General features: G+C 44.2%; 1 protein-coding gene across 1 annotated transcript in view; it reads right to left on the bottom strand.

Moving 5' to 3' along the window:
* Window positions 1–13,454: 13,454 nt before the first annotated feature.
* The window catches only part of sdc2 (syndecan 2), a 41,220-nt gene continuing 30,601 nt past the window's right edge, over window positions 13,455–24,073 (bottom strand). The window contains exons 2-5 of the mRNA XM_068576107.1: window positions 21,748–21,862; window positions 20,846–21,018; window positions 18,593–18,722; window positions 13,455–15,919 (exon numbers count right to left, since the gene is read on the bottom strand). Of these exons, the coding sequence (XP_068432208.1) occupies window positions 15,756–15,919; window positions 18,593–18,722; window positions 20,846–21,018; window positions 21,748–21,862 (582 nt within the window). The 3' untranslated portion in view covers window positions 13,455–15,755. The remainder of the gene's footprint in view (window positions 15,920–18,592; window positions 18,723–20,845; window positions 21,019–21,747; window positions 21,863–24,073) is intronic.

Here is a 24,073-nt window from a genome sequence, read left to right as displayed (position 1 = left end):
CGTGGTGTGATAACGCCTCTAATTTGTTGTCATTAACAGATTCGCAAGTAAAAAGCGCTTTAATACGTTCAATGCATCTTTTCTGTCGTGCGCACACACAGATTTGTTTTTCTTGCTTTGATTTGACTATTGGTATGCAAAATATTCAGATCAAATGGCAGGATTAGCTAGCGGTAGGTGTTATTGAAACCTCCTTTAAAGGTCTCCTTCTCACAGGAAGACATGCAGTTCAAGCAGGGTTTCTGAGCTCAGGGCGGAGAGAGGGAGATGGAGTGAGAGAGGCGGAGCAGAGAGCGAGGGTGTCGCGCTCAAGCGGGTGTGAGCGGAGAGGTGGTGGTGCGAGGGGGACCATAGCGCTGCGCTAATGTTTTCTTTCAACCCCGCTAATCTCTCGCTGGCCACGCCGCAAAAACAGGGCCTGGATGAGAAGAGGGGCTGTAATCACACAGACTAAGCCCGCCAGTGGCCGACTGACCGGCCGCTACGCGAAAATCCAGAGTTAAATTCACGCATGCCAGCCTCGCCGCCCCCCCCCCCCCCCACCCAACAAACACAACAGCACATGACTGCAAGTCAGCGCTGTCGTGGTTTAGCTCAAGTCACATTGTAAACCAGAGGCATGAAGCAGAACTGCAGGTTGTTGTTGTTTTTCTGATTAAATGTTCTTACATTTAATCAGAACTTTAAGTGTGTGTGAGGAACTTCTAACTGGTCATGAAAGAGTTGAATACCGATAGGGGGAGGGCAGCATATTGTAAGTTATCCTTAATGCTAATGTCATCGCGGCTCATTCCCCGCAAAAGCGGTGGCCTCCGGCACGCAACCAGACCGCTGCGGACCGACACAGATCCGACTGAACGTCGACCTTTGACCTTTGTGGAGAGCTCAGCAGCCGGAAGCAGCGGCTCCTCCTGCAGCCACGGGCAGAGCTTTGCATTCGCTGCTGAGAACCAGAACCAGGTCTGTGCGCTGGACGAGAAGGAGAAGGAGAATTTCCGAATAAAAAGGGAATCTGGCGCTCGGAGACTCTGCCACCTTTGTGCACAGGGACCGCTTCAAATCGACGGAAAATAAAAGTCCCCCTTAGAAGCTTTGTGTAACATTTTGAACTCAATTAAATCTTTTGTATTGCAGCTTTTACTACATTAAATAATGTGATTGCTTCCTCCACATCCTTAAAGTCGAACAAGCCATTGCGAAGCAGTTTTGTTGTGATTAACATCTATTTTTTCACGCCAGCTGTCCTTATTTCTTGCCATATTACTGCCACCAGCTGTCAATCAGAGGAACAGCGCGTGACATCATATGTTTCGCTGTTTACGCCGCACTCTGAAAGTACTGCAATCTAAAGTCCACTTCCCCCCTTCGGTTAAAATGCAAACCATGTGCAGCGCGGTATATATTCCTTTTGATAACGCAGGGCCTTAATAGATCGCTTCAGGCAGGAGTCTCAGATAGTGTACGACAGGAGGCCCACCACGGTGGAATACAGATCAATTAGCTGGGGGAGGGGTAAATGGAGAGCCTGTGTAAAAAGGAGAAAGCGCCAGATGAGGATGACCCTGCGGGAAGGAGGAGAAGACGAGGAAGAGCGTGGGAGGGTTGGATGGATGGGCGGACAGTGGCGAGAACCGCCCGCGGAGCCACTTTGTTGAGATAACAGAGTGGTATCAGTGCCGGGGGACGACGGCGAGGGAATCACTATCTGCTCCTGGATTCTGGAGGCATGCATGTGTGTTTTCTGAATGTTTGCCTTTGACACACATAGATACATGCAGCCAGGCAACTACGTGGTGAAACACACATATGCGAGCACCACCGACAGCCCACACTCCCTCCTCCCACTGGTCTCTTTTTTCTCCTTCTTCTTTTTCATTCCCAAAAAACATCCCTCCGGTCCTGCAGTCACGGGGGCTTCAAAGTCCTGAAGCTAACGGGATGGGACCACCACGGTTAGTTAAGTGGAGACGTGATCCATGTCCTGATCACAGAGGAGGACAGGAGGTGAAGGGGGTCGGCGGCCCAAAAAAAAGAAAGGGGGGGCCGTGCTGGTGGTGAAAAAACAAAAAGGAGGCCGCTGAAGAGGGGTGAGAGGAGGTGAGGCTCTCGCGTGAAAATGAGGGAGACAAAAGAAAGGGAATGGAGAGGGAGGGATGAGGAAGACGGGGACGGCGAGGGGGAAACGACGGCCGTGTCTTTCGGAGGAAAGTTGGTCCTTTTTGAAGAGGACACGGGTGCTGCTCAATCACAGTAAACTTCAAAGGCTCTTCATTAAAGCCTTGCCTGGAGACGGGAACCCACCCCTCCCTTCTCTCCTCTCCCTTTTTCCCTTCTCTCCTCTCCCCTTCTCTTCTCTCCTTTCCTCTATTCTCTGTACCTGCTCCTCTCTCCCTTCTCCCCTCGCTCTCATCCTCCATCATCCTGTCCTCATCCTTCTTTTCTTTGCCGCCTGTACCATCCCTCTGCCTCCCCCCCCCCCCCCCCCTCCTTCCCCCTCTCCTGCCTTCACTCAGCCATTAAAAACAGCAGGTAGAGGAGCGAGTGAAAGAGAAGAAGAGGGAGAGACAAAAGCGCACAAAAGGGGGAGAAAGATCAGCCATGCAGGCAACAGAGAGCCGTCGTCATCTGAGTCGAATGGGCAATGTCTTTTCTTAGAATCTATCTTCTTTTGTTGCCGCTCAGGCTCAATCAGCGACGTTGTCTTGCTCCTCTGTTGTTTTTCTTTTTACGGCTTGAATGGTTTGAGTCGGAGATGGATGAAAAGGTGCGCAGGCTTGAGTGAAGAATCAGAATAGAAACAGAGGCGAATGCTTCGCGGTGCTTGAAGCCCGCCGTGGCAAGGTGATGTGTCACATAGCTTATCAGCTGTCACATGAAAAGGCGGTGTTCCCAAAAAGTCAGTCTCGGTGACTTGAAACTTTAAATACAATAAGTGCTTTGCACAATAATAATAAAGGCCATGTTTATAATTCTAAAGAGAAAAAGTCACCTGTTTTTGATGATATTTTGCACTCATGACCCGCTCGTGATGACACAAATGGGTGTTTGTTGCTGCTGACAGTCATTGAAGACATCAGGTCCAATGATGAAATACACACCAAGTGAAAGGGAGAATTCAGGGATCATTAGCAGGATGATACACACTTTGAGAGTGCACACGCGCACACACACACACACACACACACACACACACATACACACACACACACACACACACACTACAGTATACAGACAGTGAATCAAAAGGAAAAAGAAAGTGTCATTTTGCTGTGATTGGACACGCTGGTGTGGACATCTGTCAGCCGGGATAACAAAAGAAATAAATAAAAATAGTTCCCTTTGCAGGCGGAGATCCTGTCTGTCAGGAATAATGAAAACGCATCAGTAGATGATGGGAGCAACTGACAAGAGAGATGTAAAAGCGTCGGCAAAACCTGATGAGAGAATGATAGAGCTGTATCGCACGGAGACAGTTTTTTGCACCACTACTTGAATGTCGCTCAGCTGCTGTCACACCGGCGGCACAGTGTGTGTACGATTGGAGCGTATTGTTGTCAGTGCCACCAATCACAGGTACAGAAACGCCGGCATCAAAGCTGTCGTCAATTTATATTATTGATGGAATTCACCGCAGTAGCTTCGGGTAACAATTTCGATATATTTTCAGCAGACCTAAAAGTGTTATCGGCTTTTCAGGAGTTCAGGCAGGCACAGAAGTTTTTTACTCACAGTCTGATCAAATGACTTTGACCGATCTCTGACATTAGCTGATCCACATAAAAGTGAATGTTTGTCAATCCACAAGCACATTTAGCTCGCTCCACTTGACCTGCTATTCACACCGCCCGAGCAAAAAATGTTTCCCACTGTCTGAAGTGAGAAAAATGGCATTACAGGAAAAGCCTGGGGATCAACAAAGCCATGGATATGCGTACAAAGTTCACGGCAATTTTGAGATGATTCAGTCCAGACCAAAGTGATAGACTGCTGGTGGATATAAGGATTGGAATCGCTAGAACTATGCTAGCACAGCTAAAAGAGATATGCAAATGTTTTGACTTGTCATGCTCAAAGGTCAAAAGTCCCTTTTTGGGTCACAGTGTACCCACTAACTGAAGCCCAAATCTGGCTCATTACATTTGAATGCAGATACTTGTTGTTAAAGAGCAGCACGATGTGGGAAAGAAATAACATTGTTCTAATAATACAGAAATATTCACCCAAAACTTTAAATCTACCGTAAAAGTCGGGTTACAAGCCGTTGCTACCTTTGGTGGGTCTCTCCGCTAGCTCCCCGCTGTAGCCAGCTAGCGCTGCTGCTAGTTTTCCCCGCTAGCTCCCTACTAGTTCCCAGACAACCACCGAAGGTAGCAGGTGCACGACTCGGGCAGCAGGGATGTGGGCAGTAGCAGTAGCGGGGAGCTAGCAGTAGAAGCAGGGAGCTAGCAGCAGAAGCGGGGAGCTAGCAGTAGAAGCAGGGAGCTAGCAGCAGCGCTAGCTTGTTAAAGCGGGGACACCCACCGAAGTTAGAAGCGGCTTGTAACCCGACTTTTACTGGAAGCTAAATGCATCAATCTGGCCTACTTTAAGAGCAAAACTGAGAGGATGGGTAACTAATGTTGTGTTCTTGAGCAGCCCCACCGGCTCTCTGAAGCTTTCACACCACAGGGAGGACCGGAGAGGAGCACCAGTCGGTCCATCCTCACCAAAATACATCCTGGTCTCACAGACGTAGCTCGGGGTGTCGGACACGACTCGCTGCATCCATCAGCAGCAGATTAATGTGACGGCGCTCCTCCGGAGCCCATCTGCCACCAACGTGCTCTCATCGGGACGGCTTCTTCACGTCGCCACCAATACGTGATTAACGTCGTGTTTTCAGCGTTAACAAATATTTAGTCTGGCTGCTACACTCGTGTGCATCAGCCCCTGCTTCTCTCCATACGGCTTTGACTTCAAAGACGCGGCCCCTTCCCTCCCTTCTGTTTTGTTTTTTTACATCCTGGAAAGACGATTTATTTGGAGATATGAAGCTTTCATCATATGCGGCCGCAATGATTACAAGAACAAAGGCTGCAGTGCAAAGCCAGGTCTTGGAAAAAAAGGTCTGCCGGAGTTCAGTGACTGAAAAAGCACTCGCTTTCTGCGATGAATACAAAATAAAACGATGCCAAAAAGACAAAAAAAAAGATGGAATCGATGTGTTTACGGACTCATTGAAATGTAAATGAGTTTATTATGAAGTTTATCTCTTCAAAAATGAATCATTTCAACATGAAATCTCCTTTTTACCTCGTCCGCCTTGATCTTTACAGTAACTATATGGATGTGTCTGAAATTCTTCATTAATCACTAGACTGCTTGTACTTTAGTTTACCACACTAAATACTCAATGTAGGAAAAAGTGAGTTGCACACACAGTCTGTTAAATGGCCTTGATACGACTAAAAATTGTAATTTAAACCATCAGCTAAGTAAGTATTCCAGTCCTAGAAAACAGAGCGATCCCATGGGCTCCGAGCACAAATCCATATGATTTTTTTCTCCCCGTAGCTTCAGATCTAATTAGTATATATAATGGTTATAAACGTTCCCATCACGGGCATCCAATCAAAAACAAAACTTCCATTTTCCCTCAACGGACCTCCAAGGAGCAGGCTGTGTTCAAATGAAATGATGGTGATATTATGTTGCAGGCTATAGCTGGGGAAGATGAGAAGTGTGTGTGTGTGTGTGTGTGCGTGCGTGAGTGTGTGTGTGGAGTGCTAGGGGAATGGCATGATTTCCAAATCCCATCAAAAGAGAAGCAAGGTGGCGCATTGGCATTCATTATCAGTCTGTGTTTAATCAGGAAACTCTGTGATTAAGTAGCAAAATGAGCAGCTTGTCGTTTCTCTAAATTGAGTTTGTCTTGTGTGTGCAAGGTTATATTATCCCATTCTAAGTTGTACCAGTCAGAGTTTTTGTAACATGCAGACAGCAATTACACAGCTTTTACAGCCGTCACCTTTTATTTCTGCTGGTCCATCAGAGCAGAGATCGGTTGGTTTGGTCCAGAGTGGACTCTCTCATCAACTCTGATTGTTTTTTTCTCCATATTTTGAATTAATCACCATGTAATTTGGCACAGACATTCATGGCGCCCAGCGAATAAGGCCGCCTGATTTCGTTAATCCCCTGACTTTTCCTCAACAGCAACCCCAAAGGTTGACATTTGGGGTTTTAATTAACTCTTTTACTATTGTATGGCTCGCTATGAAATTTTGGAACAGACCCTTCATAGTCTCCCCGGTGATATATCCCACTGACCCCGATGATCCCTTAACTTTTTATCCATCGCTCCTCCAGGATATCACTTCTCCAGCAACCCCAAGCTATCGGTCTAACGACGGATTCGCCTCTGGGGGGGTTAGCTGTATTTCTGCGGTTCTGGTCCAATAGCCAGCGGAGATCTGGGCCAACACTTCCTTTTCCTTACGCCGCTCACTGTTTCCAGTCCAATCAGCAACTTGAGATGCGAGACACGGAGTTGAAATTGAGAAACAACGTGTGCGACCCGAGTGTTTCACAAGGAGGCGGTCTAAAAAAACATTTTTAAACCAACAAAAATGAAAACCATCGTTTTACATTCCCAGATTTCATTTCGACCGATGCTTTCTGCTTCTTTTCGCTCTCCATGTTGAATGTTCAACTGCATTCAACCAAAGCCTGCTCAAAGGCGATTGGTCAAGACTACCAGCACTAAAAAACAGAAACCAGACCACTTCCTGTCCAAACATCTTGTCCCGTTGCAGACAGATTCTTCACGTCAATGCCGATTCTGTTCACAGAGAACACTTATCCAGGGACTTGGTGATGACCTGGCGCTTCCCTTAGCGCTAACAGAAGGTTGACATTTGTAGTTTTGACAGCAATATCTCAAACTATCAGATGGATTTTCCATTAGAGTCAGCTCAGACATTTACATCCTCCTGAGGATAAGCCGCAATAACGCAGGTGACCCCTGAACTAAATACCTGTGAAACTGATGGCATTCCCTGCGCTTTTGGGTTTAAAGCCCATTAGCAAATGTTAGCATGCTGACATTTAGTCCCAGAGATGCTCGCACAGCTGTCCACGAGCACCAAACTTATGATTAGAGGGGTTTAATACGTCCTCATTTGTATGTTCTGCAAGTTTATGATTAACGCAACAGCTGAGTTAGTGTTGGGAGCTTTTCCACATTCATCAACGTAGCTTGTGCTGTGCCACTGACTTGGGCCAAAAACTCCAAATCATGTCAGAAAAAAATGGGACAGCTGGAGGTTTTGGAGCAGAATGTTTAGATTTTTTGGGGGGGGGGCTCTTGATTTGATGAACATTGTTGAAAATGATACTTCTGCTTGTTTGAATAACCAAGCAGAACAAGTTTTGTCAGAGTGAGGGAGCGGTCGTGATTGGGGGTGAAACACACTAGTGTGTGAGTGTGTGTGTGTGTGTGTGTGTGCTCACAGTTACACTAACTTTTACCTTGATGGAATACAGCTCAATAAGTTTCATTGCTCCTTATCAAAAGACTGGTTTGGTGTCAACAGTCAACAGAATTTGGAGCTAAAAAAATTCAATCAGTGCAATCATGAAATGTAATTAAGTGTGATGTGGAGGAAATCAGTTTGAAAAAAATACTTTCAATATTTATTTTTAAAGTACAATCTTGTGAGCTAACAATACCAGTGTGTTCCTGCAATCCTTCATCGAGACTGATAAATTACATAGAACTTCATGAAAGTGGGCCAAAAGAAAACTGATTTCAGGCATAATTCGGCTCTTTGAAAAGTGTCCTTATTAAGCGTGAGTAAGTTGTTGCGAATACAAATAAAGGGGAACATTCATTATTAGTGTGACAGGGTAACAGACAAAACAAGCCTTGATGGTGGCGCCATATTCTCTCTCTCTCACACACACACACACACACACACACACACACACACACACACACACACACACACACACACACACACACACACACGTGACAGCCGGGAGAGCAGCATTAATCAGGCGTATGGATAAAGGTATGGTAACCTGGCATGGTGGCCACATAAACCACACAGATGGCAAACCCAGCAAGCGTTCCAATTCAACTGTTTACCCGACAAAAACACGAATAAACAATCATTTTGAACTACTCCACAACGGTCCAAAATTGTAAATGAGCTGATGATTACAGCAGGAGGAGGAGAGGATGCACTTGAAGTTCAGTCTGTATGATGGTGCCAGTTTTTAAAGTGGAAAATAGTCTTTGAACAGTGCAGCTTGTTACTGTCGGGGCCACATGCATGTCATTATTACTTGGCACCATGGGCTGTAGGGATGTGGAGTCCATCTTCCTCCCAATCTACAAAAAATGAGACACAATCCCAGTCTCCACACTCACAGACTCACAGACTTTGAGGCACGCTTCCACAAAGTCCGCGAGGGTTTAGGGCTGCGCCCTCTGTCAGCTCGTCGAGGGCTTTCAGGGCTCTCGCAGACATTTTGAGCCCTCGATGAACCCTTTTCCGGAAGTTCGGGTTTCTGCAGACTTTGCCCAAGGGAATTACAATTCATAGCAATGTGTCGTTCAACACAGGGTCACCAGTGGAAGCATGGAGACGGCAAACGGGTGTTCAGCCTGGCAAATTACACGTGTTCAGAAACACTAAGGATTAAAGATGGAAAGGAAAAAGACATGCAATCAGATGATGTTTATTCATTTATTCATCAAACATTACATTCTGTCATTGAAGCTGTTTTCACAAAAACAAGTAAATAAATCATTTGAAATGATTGTAGGGGAATAACCACTATTGGCCTACATGTATGGGTCTATAATCAGTCACAGTTGAGAACAAATATTTAATCAAATCACAGTTACCAATCTAAATTGTGGTGATTCCAAACTGTTTAGGCATACATCCGATTATATTATTTTTAATAAAAAGCCTATATGTAGGATATCAAATAAATTCAAATAAAGATCTCTGTTTTGATGCGCCTGAGTGGATGGTGGGTGGAGCCAGGCCCATCTAGGCCCACCTGCAGGTACTCGGATCACGACATCATACATGTTTTTCATGAACAAAAGAAAGATGTTTCACAGGAGGGGAGTCTCAAACATGTTGTTTTATGTTGTTTTGCTGGAACAGAGTGCTGGAAACAACCTCTTTTCTCATTATCTGAATGTGTTACTTAGCAGCAGTCATTACATTCTTCTTGCATCCCAAATGTGCGGTTTGTTATGCAGCAGTGATGACTTAATTGCTTAATGTTTGAAACAATCGCAACAACCAATTTACAGTAGCAGCCAAGCGTTGCACTCCTAACCTGGACCGGCTCTGTTTTTGCTTTCAACCAAGGAATTAAAATTGTTCAAATTCCCCGGTGGATCATCCAAACGAAGCAAAATTGTTGCATAATTACTTTATGCCTCCCTGCCTAATGTAAAAAAGCATCATTAAGCTTTAAAACCTCAAGAACCAAATTACCTTTTTCATATGTGACTCGGAGCTTTTAAAGAGTGGAATGGTAATAGAGGAGATGGAGGCTAAGCCCACATAAGATTGGTACAAATTCAAGACATTGTTCCTTCATTTCTTCAGCATTTAGACATGATTCACCTCCTAAGCATCTCTGGGCACTAAAACCTCTGATCCTGATCCTCAGAAGTATTTAGCTGAGCTCACCTCCCTCACAAGGGAGAGTTACACTACAGCTTTGAGACGGCGCTGCTTTCAGGAAAGGCCGAGAAATACTGCTTATCTCCTCTGCCCTCTTGACCAGTCAAACCATAAATCCAGTGAGAATAATCCAGCAGGAGTTGCCAACGCCCAGTGCCTTTACAGCAGGGACGGACAAATATGAATGAGATTAATACATGATAAAATACAACGTGTAATACCTGCCAATTTTGTCCAATCCCATGTGGATTTGATCCCATCTGCTATCACTTTTCCATGGGCCTAGCCAATCTTCTTTCCAAAAATACTGTGAAGTTTTCCTTAAATTTGCTCGCTTTGACACGTTAACATGGTAATTGGACCTTACATTTATCGATTAAACTCAATTTGTGGAAACATACCTTTTCACTGTAACATTGGTCCAAAGAGGACGAATCCTGCTGACTTTTCCCCTGCAGCTCCAAACATGAGATTGACAGTTGAGGTTCAGAGTGAAATACCTCCACAACTACTGAATGGAGTGCCAAGATATTTGGTGCGGACATTCCTGCCCTCCTCAAGATAAATTATGATAACGTTGGTGATCCTTCACCTATATAGTGTTGCCCTTAGGTCAAATATTTAATTTGTCCAATACTTCAGACCAAATACCTGCAGAACTATTTTTCACTATTTTGTACATTGTGTTTCGTGCTATTTGGCAAATGTTAGCATGTAACACAGTAAGCTAGGACGATAAACATTATAAACATTACAATTGCTAAACATCATCATGTTAGCGTTGTCATTGTGAGCATGTTAGCATTGTCATTGTGAGCATGTTAGCGTGACATTTAACAGGTACAGCCTGACAGAGCTGCTAGCGTTGCTTCAGACTCTTCGGGCCCTATTTAAACACAAAGTGCATGGTTTAAAGTGCATGGCTCTTGTGCATTTATGCCGTGTCCACTTTGGTTAGATTAATGGCACATAATCTGGGTTTAAAGTATAGCACACGTGGCAAAGAGGTTGTTTGTAGTCTCTTCACTGATCATAGCTGTGTGTTGGGCTTATATTAATTGAACAATTTCAATCCTTTTAAAAGCCACATGTGCCTGCATCTGGCTCATTGCTATTTAAATGGCATATGCGGCAAATTGGAAAAGCAAGATGATTTTCTGCAGTGACATTGATTTTTTTTTTTTAAGGCTAAATGCCAACAGATGTGGATTAAGACATGTTGTGAATTTACATATATTTAGAATTTTGGACTTAATGATGTGAAGTTATTAAAAATTGTTAGTGAACACCTTTGCTGCTTACACAACATGGTCACTGGGTCTGAAACTTTTCCACTGCAAGACAGAGACGCATATAGATTGTGCCTCATACAGGCAGTTGAGTCGGATTTAGTGCGACCTTGCTTCTGTCTTCTCAGCCTTCTGTCTGTTTTGATGCAGACGCCTCACTTCCAGTTTAATGCACTTCTAAGCAATGAGCTTTAACTGCTTTGTTTGAAGCCTCACAGCTGGTAGAGTTGAGACTGAGGCTTGTGGCAACGGCGACTACGACCAACGGCGGGGCAAGAATATAGACTTGAACCTCGGCATGCTATAATCATCACAGTTATGCTGGCCTGGTGCAATGCAGTGTTGTGTCGGGCGTGCTCCGCCGCCGTTCCCCGTGTTTGGGTCGACGAGGTGCAACGTGTCCACCCTAGTCGGGCCCGGGATTAGCCTCCAGCCATGAGATCTTATGAGGTCTGACAGGCTGTTTACCTTGGACGCCATTTCCCTGACGTTTCTGCATGGTTTGGCGCTGACTACCAGTTGATGGCCGACAGCTTTATAGAATTAGCTGTGCGGCTACAAAGGCGGCAGAAAGAGAAAAGAAAAAAAGGACAAAGGGAAAGATAGAAACCGAGCAGTAGTGAGAGGAGACCAGGCAAAGAAGTATTTTAAAAGCCGTACACCTACGTGTGGTTTACATGTGTTCTCTTCTCCTCGACTTAAACACATACAGACCCCTTACGTTAACCGGACAAAACCTATAAATCCTGGTTGCACTTTGACACACGCTGGAGACAGAAAGGGCAAACACATGCAGCATAGCAGCACAGAGTGGAACAGACTGGATATGGGAAATGTTGGTTGCTGCATCTGCTTCAATATAAACGGCCTCTCCTATTGGTTGCCTGGTGCACCACCCCCACCTTTACACCCCCTGAATAGGTCCTATCCTGGTGGGATGTCTTGTACAAACTGCCTCTGGGCAAATATCACACACTTATACTGGAGCATAGTGACCCGATTCCTTAGAAAAAGGGCAGAAAGAGGAGTGTTCACTTAAAACAACACATGAAGACCCCATAGGTATAGCTTCATCCCGCCTCCCCTCAGGTTATATACAAGAGAGGACACACACAAGAACACACACACGCTTTCGGAATATGCACCGATGCATGCACGTCCACTTCCTCTTCATCAAAGAGAACATCACAAGGTGGGCTTTTTTTTTTTTTTTTTTTTTGCACACATGAAGGCTTTTTGTTTTCGAGTATGAATAACCCCGTTGTGATGGAGCGGCCTGTATAATTACAATGTCAGCATGGATCAAATATCAGAAAAGCAGATATTTCATGCACCTTCTTTATTTCATGCACATTCTTAACACTCGCCATCAGCCCTGGATCGTTCCATGCGATTGCGCTCACTGAGCAAAGCTGTTAACAAGAGTAAACCCGCCTCATTGAGAGGTCCGTCAGAGAGTCACGTCAGCCTCGCTGCTTTCCCTCGTTTCACTCAAGATGTGCAATCCTGCGTGAGATTATCCCCCCACCGTTACTCTAATCTCCATCTGTAACGCTGGGGAGATTAGGTCACTAAAATGATATGGTTGAGCACATAACCCACATACAGATTACTCATCTGCACATTGATAATCCCCTTAGACTTTAAGTAAGGTTAAGAGAGCAAATGTGCTGCAGAGTATTAAAGGCAGCCCTACAGTTTTTAATGTTCTGTCTTCTATCTATAAATATTATACTATTTGGTTTAGGGCAGCTTTGCTTTGGGGTGTTTTGGGCTTTAGGGTAATAAAGTCGTACCTTTGAATAATTAACCAAATGAGCACTTTGTTGGAGATAAAACAGAAAAAAAAGAGGTTAATGGGCCGTGAAGCAAGGCGCCTGTTTTCAATTTCTTAGACAAAACACTTGTTAATGGATCCCAGTAGGAATACGTGGTCAAATGTATATGTAATGAAACATATATACATTTAAAGCCACAAACTAATTATAACAGAACAGCATGACGCCCCAATTGATAGTATGAGACTGTGATTTCAAGTATTGCAAAAGATGTTTTTTTTATGAAATGCACTTATTTACATTTTCTTTTTGCAGAGATCTTAGATGAGAGGATTGATACAGCGTCTGTCCGTTAAGTCTGGAGCCAGGAGGCGATTAGCTCAGTTTAGCATACAGGCTGGAGGCAAGGAAAGACAGCCAGCTGTCCGAAGTTAAAAAAGTTTAAAAAAATGTTTGTTTATCTAACCTGAAGTTGTTAAAACTGTGTCTGCTCTCAACTTTGGACCAAAAAGAAACAGGGCCCTGGATTTGTTTCCCAGAGGGTTTATATTCATTAAAAAAAACAAAACACTGAACCGATGTAAACTTAAGGCCAACCTAACTACAGCAGACATTTTGATAGTCATATAAAGTGAAGAGTCATCTTGTTAAATCCACAATCAACAGAAAAAAAAGTAAGATGACACAAACGGTTGGATATTAGGCCACAATGTTTATTCAGTAGTGTTGTTTCAACTTATAGGTACAATACTGTCAGCTTTTGTAAGACTAAAAAAAAGTTACCATTACAGTCATCCATGCTCACAGAATGCCAGTCAAGTCGTTTACACCCCTCCGTCGTGTACACACCCGCCTCGTGCTCACCTTGAGCAAGTACATTTCCAAATGGTAGGCACTTTGAAGGTTTAAAACATTTGTGAATATACATTTATATATATTTATATATCTTTTCATATACTAATAAGCAATTGGACTCAAAGGTCAGGTCTCTAATAAGAGAGAAGAAGAAAGAAAAAAAGTGATGAAGAAAATGAGGAAACAACATGATGTGGCCATGGTGGAGGGGGGGAGGGTCTGAGAGTAGAAATACTGTGAGTCTTTGGGTTTTTCAGTATAGTTCAGTACCTATAGGTGCTATATGACGAGGGCGGACGACAGGGATGGGGAGAAGAGGCTGGTTAGTGGATGACATGGGGGTCACGGGCAGATTGAATGAATCGCGAAGGATGGAGATGTACAGCTTCTGGTGGGTGGTGTTAGGAGTTGACCATGTGACAGCAGTTACTGCATCTACTTCGCATTACTGTACAGCTAAAAAAAGAAAAGAAAAGAAAAAAGGCAACTTCACAAACCTGCCGGACAAAACTCCTGCGTGTCCCTTCAGAGCACGTGTCGACGTAACGTAAGAAGAAAAAAAAAATGTGGCCGCGTCGGCCGTAAGCTGTGCTTTCATTTGACGCCGCGACGTGGCCTTGTATTCGACTCAACTCGGCGCTTTCAGACCCGGTAAACGGCCTCGTCGCTCAACAGGAGCTCTTCTGAAACGCCTCCACCAGGCCCAAAAAACAACAACACGAGGAGCCCTCAACGCGAGTGTCTCGCCAAAGACTTTTCAGAAACAACACTGGAGTCTTAGATTTTCTGTGCAGACGTATTTATCACTCCCACAGAGACGGGTAGGTTTCTACAGGGGAGGGTGATGTTTGCTGCGGAGGTGTGTACTCTGCATGTGGGGATCGGAGGGCCTGGCCCGGTGCGTACGCGTCCAAGCAGTAGCGGGCCTTCGGGGTGATCCGATATTAAGAGGGCCAAGAGCCGGGCTACACTCGTGGCCCACATGGAGAGTAAAAAGAGGGAGCGTTGACAACTCGACTGACCGTGCTCCGATCTGATTAAGAGGGAGGTTGAGGTGACAGAGAGAGTGTGTTCGAGAGGTCGCGAGCAGAGTTTGTGTCACTGAACTCAAGGGGACACCTGTGGAGGGGGAGGTGGCTGTGGGCCAAAAAGCACCACAATCCGCGGAGAAGTAACGTCGCCACGCGTCCACTCAAAGCTGCACGCCAGCGGCGGGGAAGCAGAGAGCCGTGAATGTGCAATGTGGGAAAAAAAGAACGCGTTTAAATAGAAAAGAAGTTCGGCGAGACATCGAACAGAAGCGAAATTTGTGGTTTTTCTCGAGCCCTGACACGGTTATCTTATCTTTCTTTTTGAATTTTTTAAAAATGATCTTTTAAAGACCTGTTCCTGGTATGTAAATAAAAACGCTGTTGAAAAGGAGAGGAAAAAAGGCTACAATGAGAAGAGAACAAACAAATAAACAGGATATAATGAAACGCTCACGAGAAAACGGATGCGAGAGCAAATAATAAACATTGTAACCTGAAGGGAGAACATTTACATTATTGACCGTTAACAGCGTTAATATGAAGACCGAGAGCTTCATCAAAACTACAAAAAGGCTTCTTTCTTTTTTTTTTTAACATCAGAGAAAAGATAAATTAATGTCATACACCTTTAGAGATCAACAACAGACATGCTAGGACAAAATTAAAAAAATTAAAGTAGGATTGATACAGAATAATTATATTCAATTATTTCCACTTTTAAATTGTTTTTTCTTTACAAATAACATACTGCTACAGTTAAAAGTAGTCAGCGACCAGAAACCGCTCAGAAGACAGATGCGATTCGTTTCCTCGCCTTTACAGATCTTGTTTTCTATTTTTTTCAGCCTTTTCAAAATGATACACAAAATGTTTAAATACACTGAGATTTTGCCATAAAATGAGAAATGCTTGGTTTTCATTTTTTTCGGTTTTTGTTTTTAAAGAAGAAAGAAAAGGTCTTAATTACAATACTCTATGCAAAAGCTTTCCTTTAAGCAATTTTTTTTTCCTTAATCAACTTGAAAAACACTTAGTCGTTTCTCCGTTGCCGTGGACTGCGCTTTTGACAGTCGCTCGCGATTTGCCGCTGAGACGGGCGGGATGGTTTTATGCATAAAACTCCTTGGTTGGGGCCTTCTGATAGGCGGCGCCGGAGGGTTTCCTCTCTCCCAGGTCGTAGCTGCCCTCATCCTTCTTCCTCATGCGGTACACCAAAAGGAGGATGAGGAAGATGGCGAACAGGAAGCCGATCACGCCGCCTGCAATAACAGCTGAGGGAGACAGAGACAGAAAGGGGAAGGCAACCGTGAATGTTCAGACAAGTCGATGTCTCCCGCGTGTCCTGAAGGACGCCTTTGATTTGAAGAAAGCGCTTCTCGTGAGCTGAGTTAACGTGAGGTCAACTGTGTCTCGTGAAATCCATTGAAACAGTTTGTGTTTTACGCCATTGCTGCAGCAAATTCCAATACTAATTCAATTCCCAAGCAAACAAACTATTTAAGGGTTTAAACGTGGTGAAACCAGGTGGCGACCGTCTCAGCCGAAAGCCGAAATCGACGCGGTTCCTTCGTGTCAACGGAGAAACCCTCAATTTGTCTCGAGAGACGCAAAGTCAATCATTTTCTGTCCGTTCGTTTCACTTCCTCTAATGCGTGTCCTGTTGTGGGGTGTAAAAGTTACTCCCCCCACTTAGGGGATATTAAGACTCCCGCTCTTGATTAGTGCACGGAGCCGTGTTGTCCCAACGGCGGTTGATTGGACACGGTCTGTATTCCAATCAGCGACTGCCGGACTGGGACTCGAGAGGATGAAGCCGATGATATTGGTTCCGTTGCTGAACAGTCGGGACAAACAAACAACATCCCGGCCAGCGTGACTTGGAACTAAATCCTCTTTCTGCTTTGGAAGTGGCTGATAAATCTCTTCGCAGGACTAAAATACTGAAAGTCAACACAAAGAGGTCCTTCACTTCTCATGAGTCCTTCAGATTGGATTATGGGGGGAAAAGCAACCATAGAGAAAATAATTTATAGTAGAGTTTTGTCTAGCAATTGTGTAAGAAGTTTTATACGTATCTGGCATGCAAGAAATGTGAAACAGAATTGTAGCTGCGCCAAATATTTATAAGTTAACTTATGGGAACACAATGTTAGAGTTATTCCAATTCAAGCACTGTGAAGGCTTTAGATACAACCAAAAAGGCTGGATCGGTTATCGGCAAGGGTCCGAATCAATGCAACTATCCGACATCACGTTATCGCGTCCTTTAGCAGCAGATTTACGCTGCGCAGGAACAACACGGACCACCCGAACTGTGCATTCCTCTCGATTGGTACTGCACAACTGTTAACTATTACTGCAACAGCCAACCTGTGTTGAAACTGGCAGGAGCAATTAGCTATTAGCATTAGTTAGTTAGCGAGTGGACAGCACAGTCCTGTTTGGCTTGATAACAGCGCTAACAGTAACGTTGGTTGTATTGAGTTACATTATGATGTGTTCAAGCTCCACTCTGTAATAATGAAGCATGACCTTCAAATTTACTTTTGCAAATCGAGAATCTGGAAGTTGTTTAGTGCACATTGTTGTTTAAAAGGTGATGTTTTTCTCAGCAATTTAAAATAGATATGACTGAGGGAATTACGAATAAAAGAAATTACTTTTAAACAGGGTATACTTTTTGGATTGGTACTCAGTTCAAGTATCTCAGTTAAGGTAAAAAATGTTATCAGAACAAATAGCCTGACTTACTCTAAGCACCGCTACATGAGTTGGAAACTTTGCTCTGTTAAATTGAACTTGATGGGAGCTTTTCTTTGACTTTTAGATGCACTTTGTTTTTCTACACAGCACCTGTCGAGGTTTTCTGTTTGTCTTAACCAGGATTCATTAACAAACCCACCCCCGCCTCTAGCTTTGACCCCGACTCTCCTCACTAATGCTCCTAACTCGCCACATGGGCGTATTTCACTCTCCCTCACAATTATGCCCGTGTAAAAGGGACTTTACGGCTTCCTAAACTGCTCAGGGTCTCTCCTGGTGCTTCAATCTGCCCTCTGCTCCACTTTAGATCGCCACATGTTGACTGGTCTCATGGGAAAAGATGCTGGCACACACACATAGATATATATAGCTCAGACTTTCTACTGGCGATACTGTTGTTTTACTGTCAAAGTCATTGAACAATGAGCAAAAGATGAAGTGAGACGATCGGAAGGAGAAAGAATCGAGCCTTCGTCTAACTGACGCCGTCCTGATTTGTCCCTGTCGGTGTTGTTTCTGCATATCGACAACACCAGATGGATATCACTACAAAGTAAAAGTGAGGTGCCAATCAGTGTTCGCCTCAGATATGTATGGAAAGAGAGAGAGTGGGAGAGAGAGAGAATCGGCATCAGAGAGCACAGAGATTTTCAGTCAGATAATTCCACCCTCTTTCATGTATTCAAAGCGATACACTTGAAACACCCACATCGCTGTGAACTCGACAAGGTCCCGCAGAGGGATGCAGATGGAGTTCATTAAAAATGATTATTTTTGAGAAGTGGATCAGGTGGGAGACATTAGGGAAAAATATTTCCTGGATTTTTCTCAGCTGTTTACCAGAAACATGCAGACATCTTTTATTGTATAGACAAATTTAAGAAACATGAGAAAGCAAATTAAATAAACGCTCCTGAAATGCATCAAGTCATGTTTTGGTGGAACGTCAAACTGAAAGGCTACTTTCAACGCGAGCGGACATATTAAAGAAATAGTTTGACATTTTGGTAAATACGCCGTCTTGTTGAGACATGGGAACTTTCTGTTATATAAATATGAAGCTAACGCCAAGAGACCGCTAGCTTAGCTTAGCATTAAAGGCTCAAATCAGTAGGAAACAGTCCAAAAGTAACAAAGCCCGCCGCCTATAGCAGTCCGTTGCAGTTTATTGTGACACGTACCTGCCAACACCTCTGTCCTCTGGAAGAGGTTTTCAGTGCGGACCTCGATGGGATCCTGGGGGGAGCCGGGGGCGCTAGTCGTACTAGTCATCTGGTTCCTCTGCATGTCCTCTGTAACAGGCGCTGGGGCCTGGATGAGGAGAGGAAAAACAGGACGGACAGAAGATTAAGGCTTATTCACGTTTATTGACTTTCACATTCTGATATTCCCCGTCCGTGTGTTTGAAAGACTTCATTCAGGCGTCATGGCACAACACCAACTTTCCTCAGTACTGTTCATTTTTTGAGAAATACCTTGATATGAGCTGAGATGAGATAAATACCACTCTTATATGCATATATTTCAATTTAATAGGCAATTACACCCTGCAGTCAGATCTTAGCTTAGCATAAATAGGGGAAAGAGGGAAACTCTCTCCAAAGCTAAGAAAATCTACCCACCTACCAGCACCTCTTAAACTCTCTTATACGTCTTGTTGGTTTGATCTGTTCAAAAACTGATGTTTAAAAATAAGCACTGCAGCCGGCCAAGGAATTGACCCACAACAACAACCGAGATATTACTTGTTTATTAGGGCGCTTTAGAGGTGCTGGAAGGTGGATTTTAAAACCTTTTGACAGAGGCCGGCTAGCCTCTGTCAAAATATATGTATGCTAAGCTAACTTACTGCTGCCTCCAGCTTACCACGTGATGAGTGTAAAATAAGTGCATTTCCCAATATGATTGTTAAAGAAATAAAAAGGGGGAGGGGTACTGGTCCACTTAGCATGGCAGTCCAGTCAAAGGAGGACAATGGGGACCAGGATGGAACCAGGCTAGTGAAGCCTGTAGAGGCTTGCCAGAGAGAAAGAAATGGAACAAATCCAGATTGCCCAAAAAGATTAGTGCAAGGCTAAAAAAAAAGTAGTTAAAGAAAACAGAGCCAGTGGATGTTTTTTTTCTTCTTTTGGAGTCTAGGAAAAGAATCAAACTATCTGTAAAGGATATGGGCCCATGGATCTCATATTTTTATTTCCCCAATAACACAAGAGATGGATGCAGAGGACCATAATGGAACTGGGCCAGTGCATTTGCCTTCGGGAGTAGTAACAGAGGCAAGAGGGGAAAAAAGGGAACAGAGCCAGGTAGGCTTGGCTTTGGGGGTTGAGACCTTGACGACTAATCCCCAACAGATGTAGTACCCAGTACAGTACAGAAAGAGTGCATCCCACAGAAGTGAGATCTAGGATGGTTCCAGAATATGTGATTATGTCCGAGAGAGATGTAATCCTCCATAATTTGCAATGGAGCAAAAACATTGGGAATTGACGTGAGCACTTGATCTTTATCCTGAATGCAGCCTCATGGTATTACAGAGGATTTGACGGCACACTGGGTCAGCTGAAGACACACTGTCGCTCTCTGTTGAGTCAGGACAGTTACAAATGAGCCACCATGATTACAAATGACTTTAAGTGCTATGATGTATTATATAATTAAAGCACAAAGCAAGAGTTGAAATGTTTCTGGTTGTGAGACCGGAAAAGTTTCATATACTTTTAGTCTTTGAATGTACTTCATTTTAAGATGCAAAGACCTCCACGTGCTAAAGGTGGAGCATAAACACAAGTAATCAGCAGTATCACATACGTTGTAAGAAGATAATTGACACATCTGTCACATCTTGAAGCGAAACTACAGCCAAGCGATGTTTAGTGTAGCTTAACACAAAGACAGAAAGCTTTAATGCTAAGCTAAGCTGAGTATCTCATCATGGCCCTTAGCTTCATGTGCAACAGACGAACACGAGAGTGGTGTCGATCTTCGTCTCATCAAGAGTGAATTAGTGTATTTTACAAAATGTAAAAATGATCGCTTCATTTCCAACAGTCAAAACTTTCAGCCATCTCCAAATATTAAGCCATCTGATCGGCCGCGCTGGTTTGAACAACAAACAGGCTTTCTTTTGGTGTTACATCTACAATATCATTGTTGTGTTTTTTGGGATACTGACAAGAGCCTGACTGATAAATCGGCTGATACGAGCTAACTGCAGGTATATTGATAAAGCTCCATATGTGCAGAAAGACACGTTGCTATTAAGTAGTTTGTCCATGAGAGAAGTGGCACGTTTTTGGTGTGCTTTGTGTACAATTGTAGAGAACAAACGTATTGGGCAGGACATTTTAACATTAAAAAATAATCAAAAATGTTCGTCACAGGACCGATATCATCAGACTTGATAGAGCTGTGGGTCGGGCTGTGCCGCTTACCTCTGTTCTAAATGGTTTCCGGGGCATGCTCTCCCTGGCCTTTTCTCTGACCGTGGCCGTCTCCACCCTGGGCGTGAAATCTTTGGTGGCGTCCTGGGTGGGTTCTGCTGCGTTGGGCTCGATATAAACCATGCTGACAGTCACCGCTTCCTCCGCCACCTCTTCAGCGCCACCTTGGAGAAAGAGGTCGACGGGCAGGCAGAATGATGTCTTTCAATTAAAAAGGCCAGAGTGGAAAAATGTCTCGCGTGTTTTGCCCTGCGAACATTACGTGGAGACTATGTTGCGTGTATTTGCAAATCAATATTTCATGTAGTTTGTCTTACTTAACGCCACGCTCTGTGCATTTCACTTGAATGCATCATTTACAATTTGAATCTCCGATACAATAGCGAGTGGCAGAGTAATAGGGTGTACGTACAGTATTGGAAGAGCCATTGATCACAGTCTTGTCCCCTTTTACCAAATACGACACTCTCTCACTGCAGCTGTGCAACTCTCTCGTTACTTTTGACCAATGAATGAGGGCCGTAAAGGTGCTGAAAGCGAGTGGGGCAGAGGAGCTAATAAAAAAAGACATGTGAAATTTGCACACTCGCCCACGGCAGTCTGGGCGACAAAGCAATCTCACAACGAGTCCGAGAGAGAGAGAGAAAGAAAAAGAGAGAGTGGGATAGAGAGGCAGTGAAATGAAGAACAGACAAAGACAATGGGAGAAAGAAGAGATGTTAAGTAAGAGGGGAGGGGCGGAGAAAAAAAAACTGTTTACAAAACGTAGCCGCAGACTTAAATGAATGCCATCATCACACCTCTGGGTGATTACCTGCTGAGCATGCAAGTGAGTAATGCGGTGAGAGTGTGTGTGTCTGTGTGTGTGTGTGTGTACAGTATATGGGTCTTACCTGAGCCAGACCCCGAGTTAAAGTCATCATCGTCTTCAGGGTAGTACCCTCCTGAGCCTGTGTCATCCAGGTACAAGTCATCCGTTTGAGAGGAGGTCTTGGCTGCGTCTGCTATCTGTGAAACAACAGGACGACAAGACTTTGAGGACATGCGTTGCTTTTTTTTCATCTCGATGTAAAAGTTTGAATTACGCAGCACATTGCACCGAGAAAATGAAGACACCCTCCCCCCCCTAACCTCTCTACCACTGACAGCTCAATGTGAATCAAGGGGCTCCATTTTTATTTGGGCTTTTAAAATCATTAACAAGCCCCCTTTTGCTTCAAGACCGACACTTTGCCTGACGATTATTTTATTGACAAACATGAGCTCCTCCCGTGGTTAGCGATCCAAAGCTCGCATCATTGAGCGCCCTGTGCAGTCCACGCCGTCTAAACAACAACCCGTCTCTTGTGTCAGATGGAAAGTAAGAAATGGCGCATAGTGCAGACACAAATGAGGTGGCACGTTTAAAAACTTCGCTTTGTGTTTTATATGGCAGCTATAAGAGCTTCCTTTTAAATAAGACAAAGGGATATCATTTTCGAGGTTAATTTAGCCATTTGTTCACCAAATTCATGAGGATTTCTCCACTGCGGATCCATGAATGACAGTATGAAATTAAGTGCCAATCCATCCAGTAGATATTGGGAGGTTTGACCGTCCAATCACAACGTGTACACCCCCCGCTCCCGTCGTTGTCGTCTCGACAACAAGCCCGAGCGGTGGGAATGTTTGTGTTTCAGCTTAATGGACTGATTGGCTGAAAAGGCCGCAGTCCGAACAGTGCCCGTTTGTTAAGAAAACAGCACCTCTTCTCGTGGTGCGCAAGTTGAGATTGTACCAGGAAGTGAGGCTCGGAAATTGAGTTTTCTCTCAAAGTGGCTGGCAGAGCCCGATGTACGTTGGGCACATACAAACATACAAACACAACAACTGCTGGACAAAGTGTGCTACGTGGAACTATTTATATGTTGCTGTTGAGCGTATGTGACTGGAATAGCTATAAACGCACCCATGGCAACATCCATTCAACTCCTTTTCACCAATCTGTGGGCAGCTGCACTGCCCCTTCTCCACTGATAGCCCCGCTTTAGTACAAAAGAAAGACCCCACAATAGTATATCATCTGTGTGTGTGTGTGAGGGTGAGGGTGTGTGGTAGCTGCAGTTCCAGGTCTGCTCCGCAGGATGCTGTGCTGATAAACACAAGGCTGAATGAAGTTGGATTGAAGGATATAATCAATTGGCTTGGCAGGAAATAAGTGTTATTTTTTTTGTTAGCTGCAAAGAATAGGCATACTTGCAAATAGCAATTAAGAAAAATCATGTTTTCGACATTCTGTCTTTGGACAAAGGGAAAAACAGGTAGGGCTGTTGTCGTCATCATCGAATAGTCTGCGTCAATCAATGTGTTCAAGTCAGTAAATAAGCTCTGCCTCTGCGTTTTAGTGTTTCTATTTCCCCTGGCGGCGATTCTTAAAAGGCAAATTAATTTGTAAAAAAATGTCAAAGAATTTCCTCGCGATCAAGTAGCATCTTCATCTTGTTTTGTATGCGCAGCAGTCCAAAACACACATATATTGTATATTTCTAAAGATATAAAACACCTAAAATCCTTAAATGAGCATAAGGAGTTGATTATGCAGGTTATGATAGGGACGCTCCGGTCCAATGCCAATATCTACACCACCAGAAAAATCATAGCCAGCCCTCAGCTAAGCCTACCGATCAAAGGACGGTATCGGATGGCTGTTCTGTTTCTCTACATCCCAGGTACCGTTATCAGGACTGAACACGTCGGCTCGGTGAATCCCTGGCTGCAGATTTGTTTTTCAGTTCAATCCCCCGATGAAGGAACAAGAGAACAGAGGGAAAATGCCTCCTTTCAGCATGCATTTCCAATTACACCCGCTATTCCATTGTGGGCGCGCTCAGTAATGCTTTTAAGTCATTGTATGTACACATGTGTGTGCTTGTGTGGAGTAATGAGAAAGAGAGAAAGGGGCCTGGCGCTCTCCATAACAAAGAGGCGGGGAGTATACACAGCGAACAACAGTGTGAAAGAGGCAAAACAAAAAGAAAGAAAGACAGAGGCGAGATGAAACGGAACAATGCAGATCTCCGTCTCCCCTCAACCCAACTGGCTCTGACTTCTGTTAGAAGAAAAAAGGGCCTTTTCACCGCTGAGCCGCCTGATCAAAGGGGGAATTTGTTCAAAGCAACTTTATCTTAACCTTTCTTGAATTCGTCTCCTCCAAACACAACCCCCCCACACCGTCTTCCA

This window comes from Clinocottus analis, unplaced genomic scaffold (genome assembly GCF_023055335.1).
Source record: "Clinocottus analis isolate CAN_PGR_092001 unplaced genomic scaffold, fCliAna1.0.p SCAF_14, whole genome shotgun sequence".
Classification (NCBI taxonomy): domain Eukaryota; kingdom Metazoa; phylum Chordata; class Actinopteri; order Perciformes; family Cottidae; genus Clinocottus; species Clinocottus analis.
Note: the sequence above shows the minus strand (reverse complement) of the source record. Positions and strands in the feature narration are given on the sequence as shown.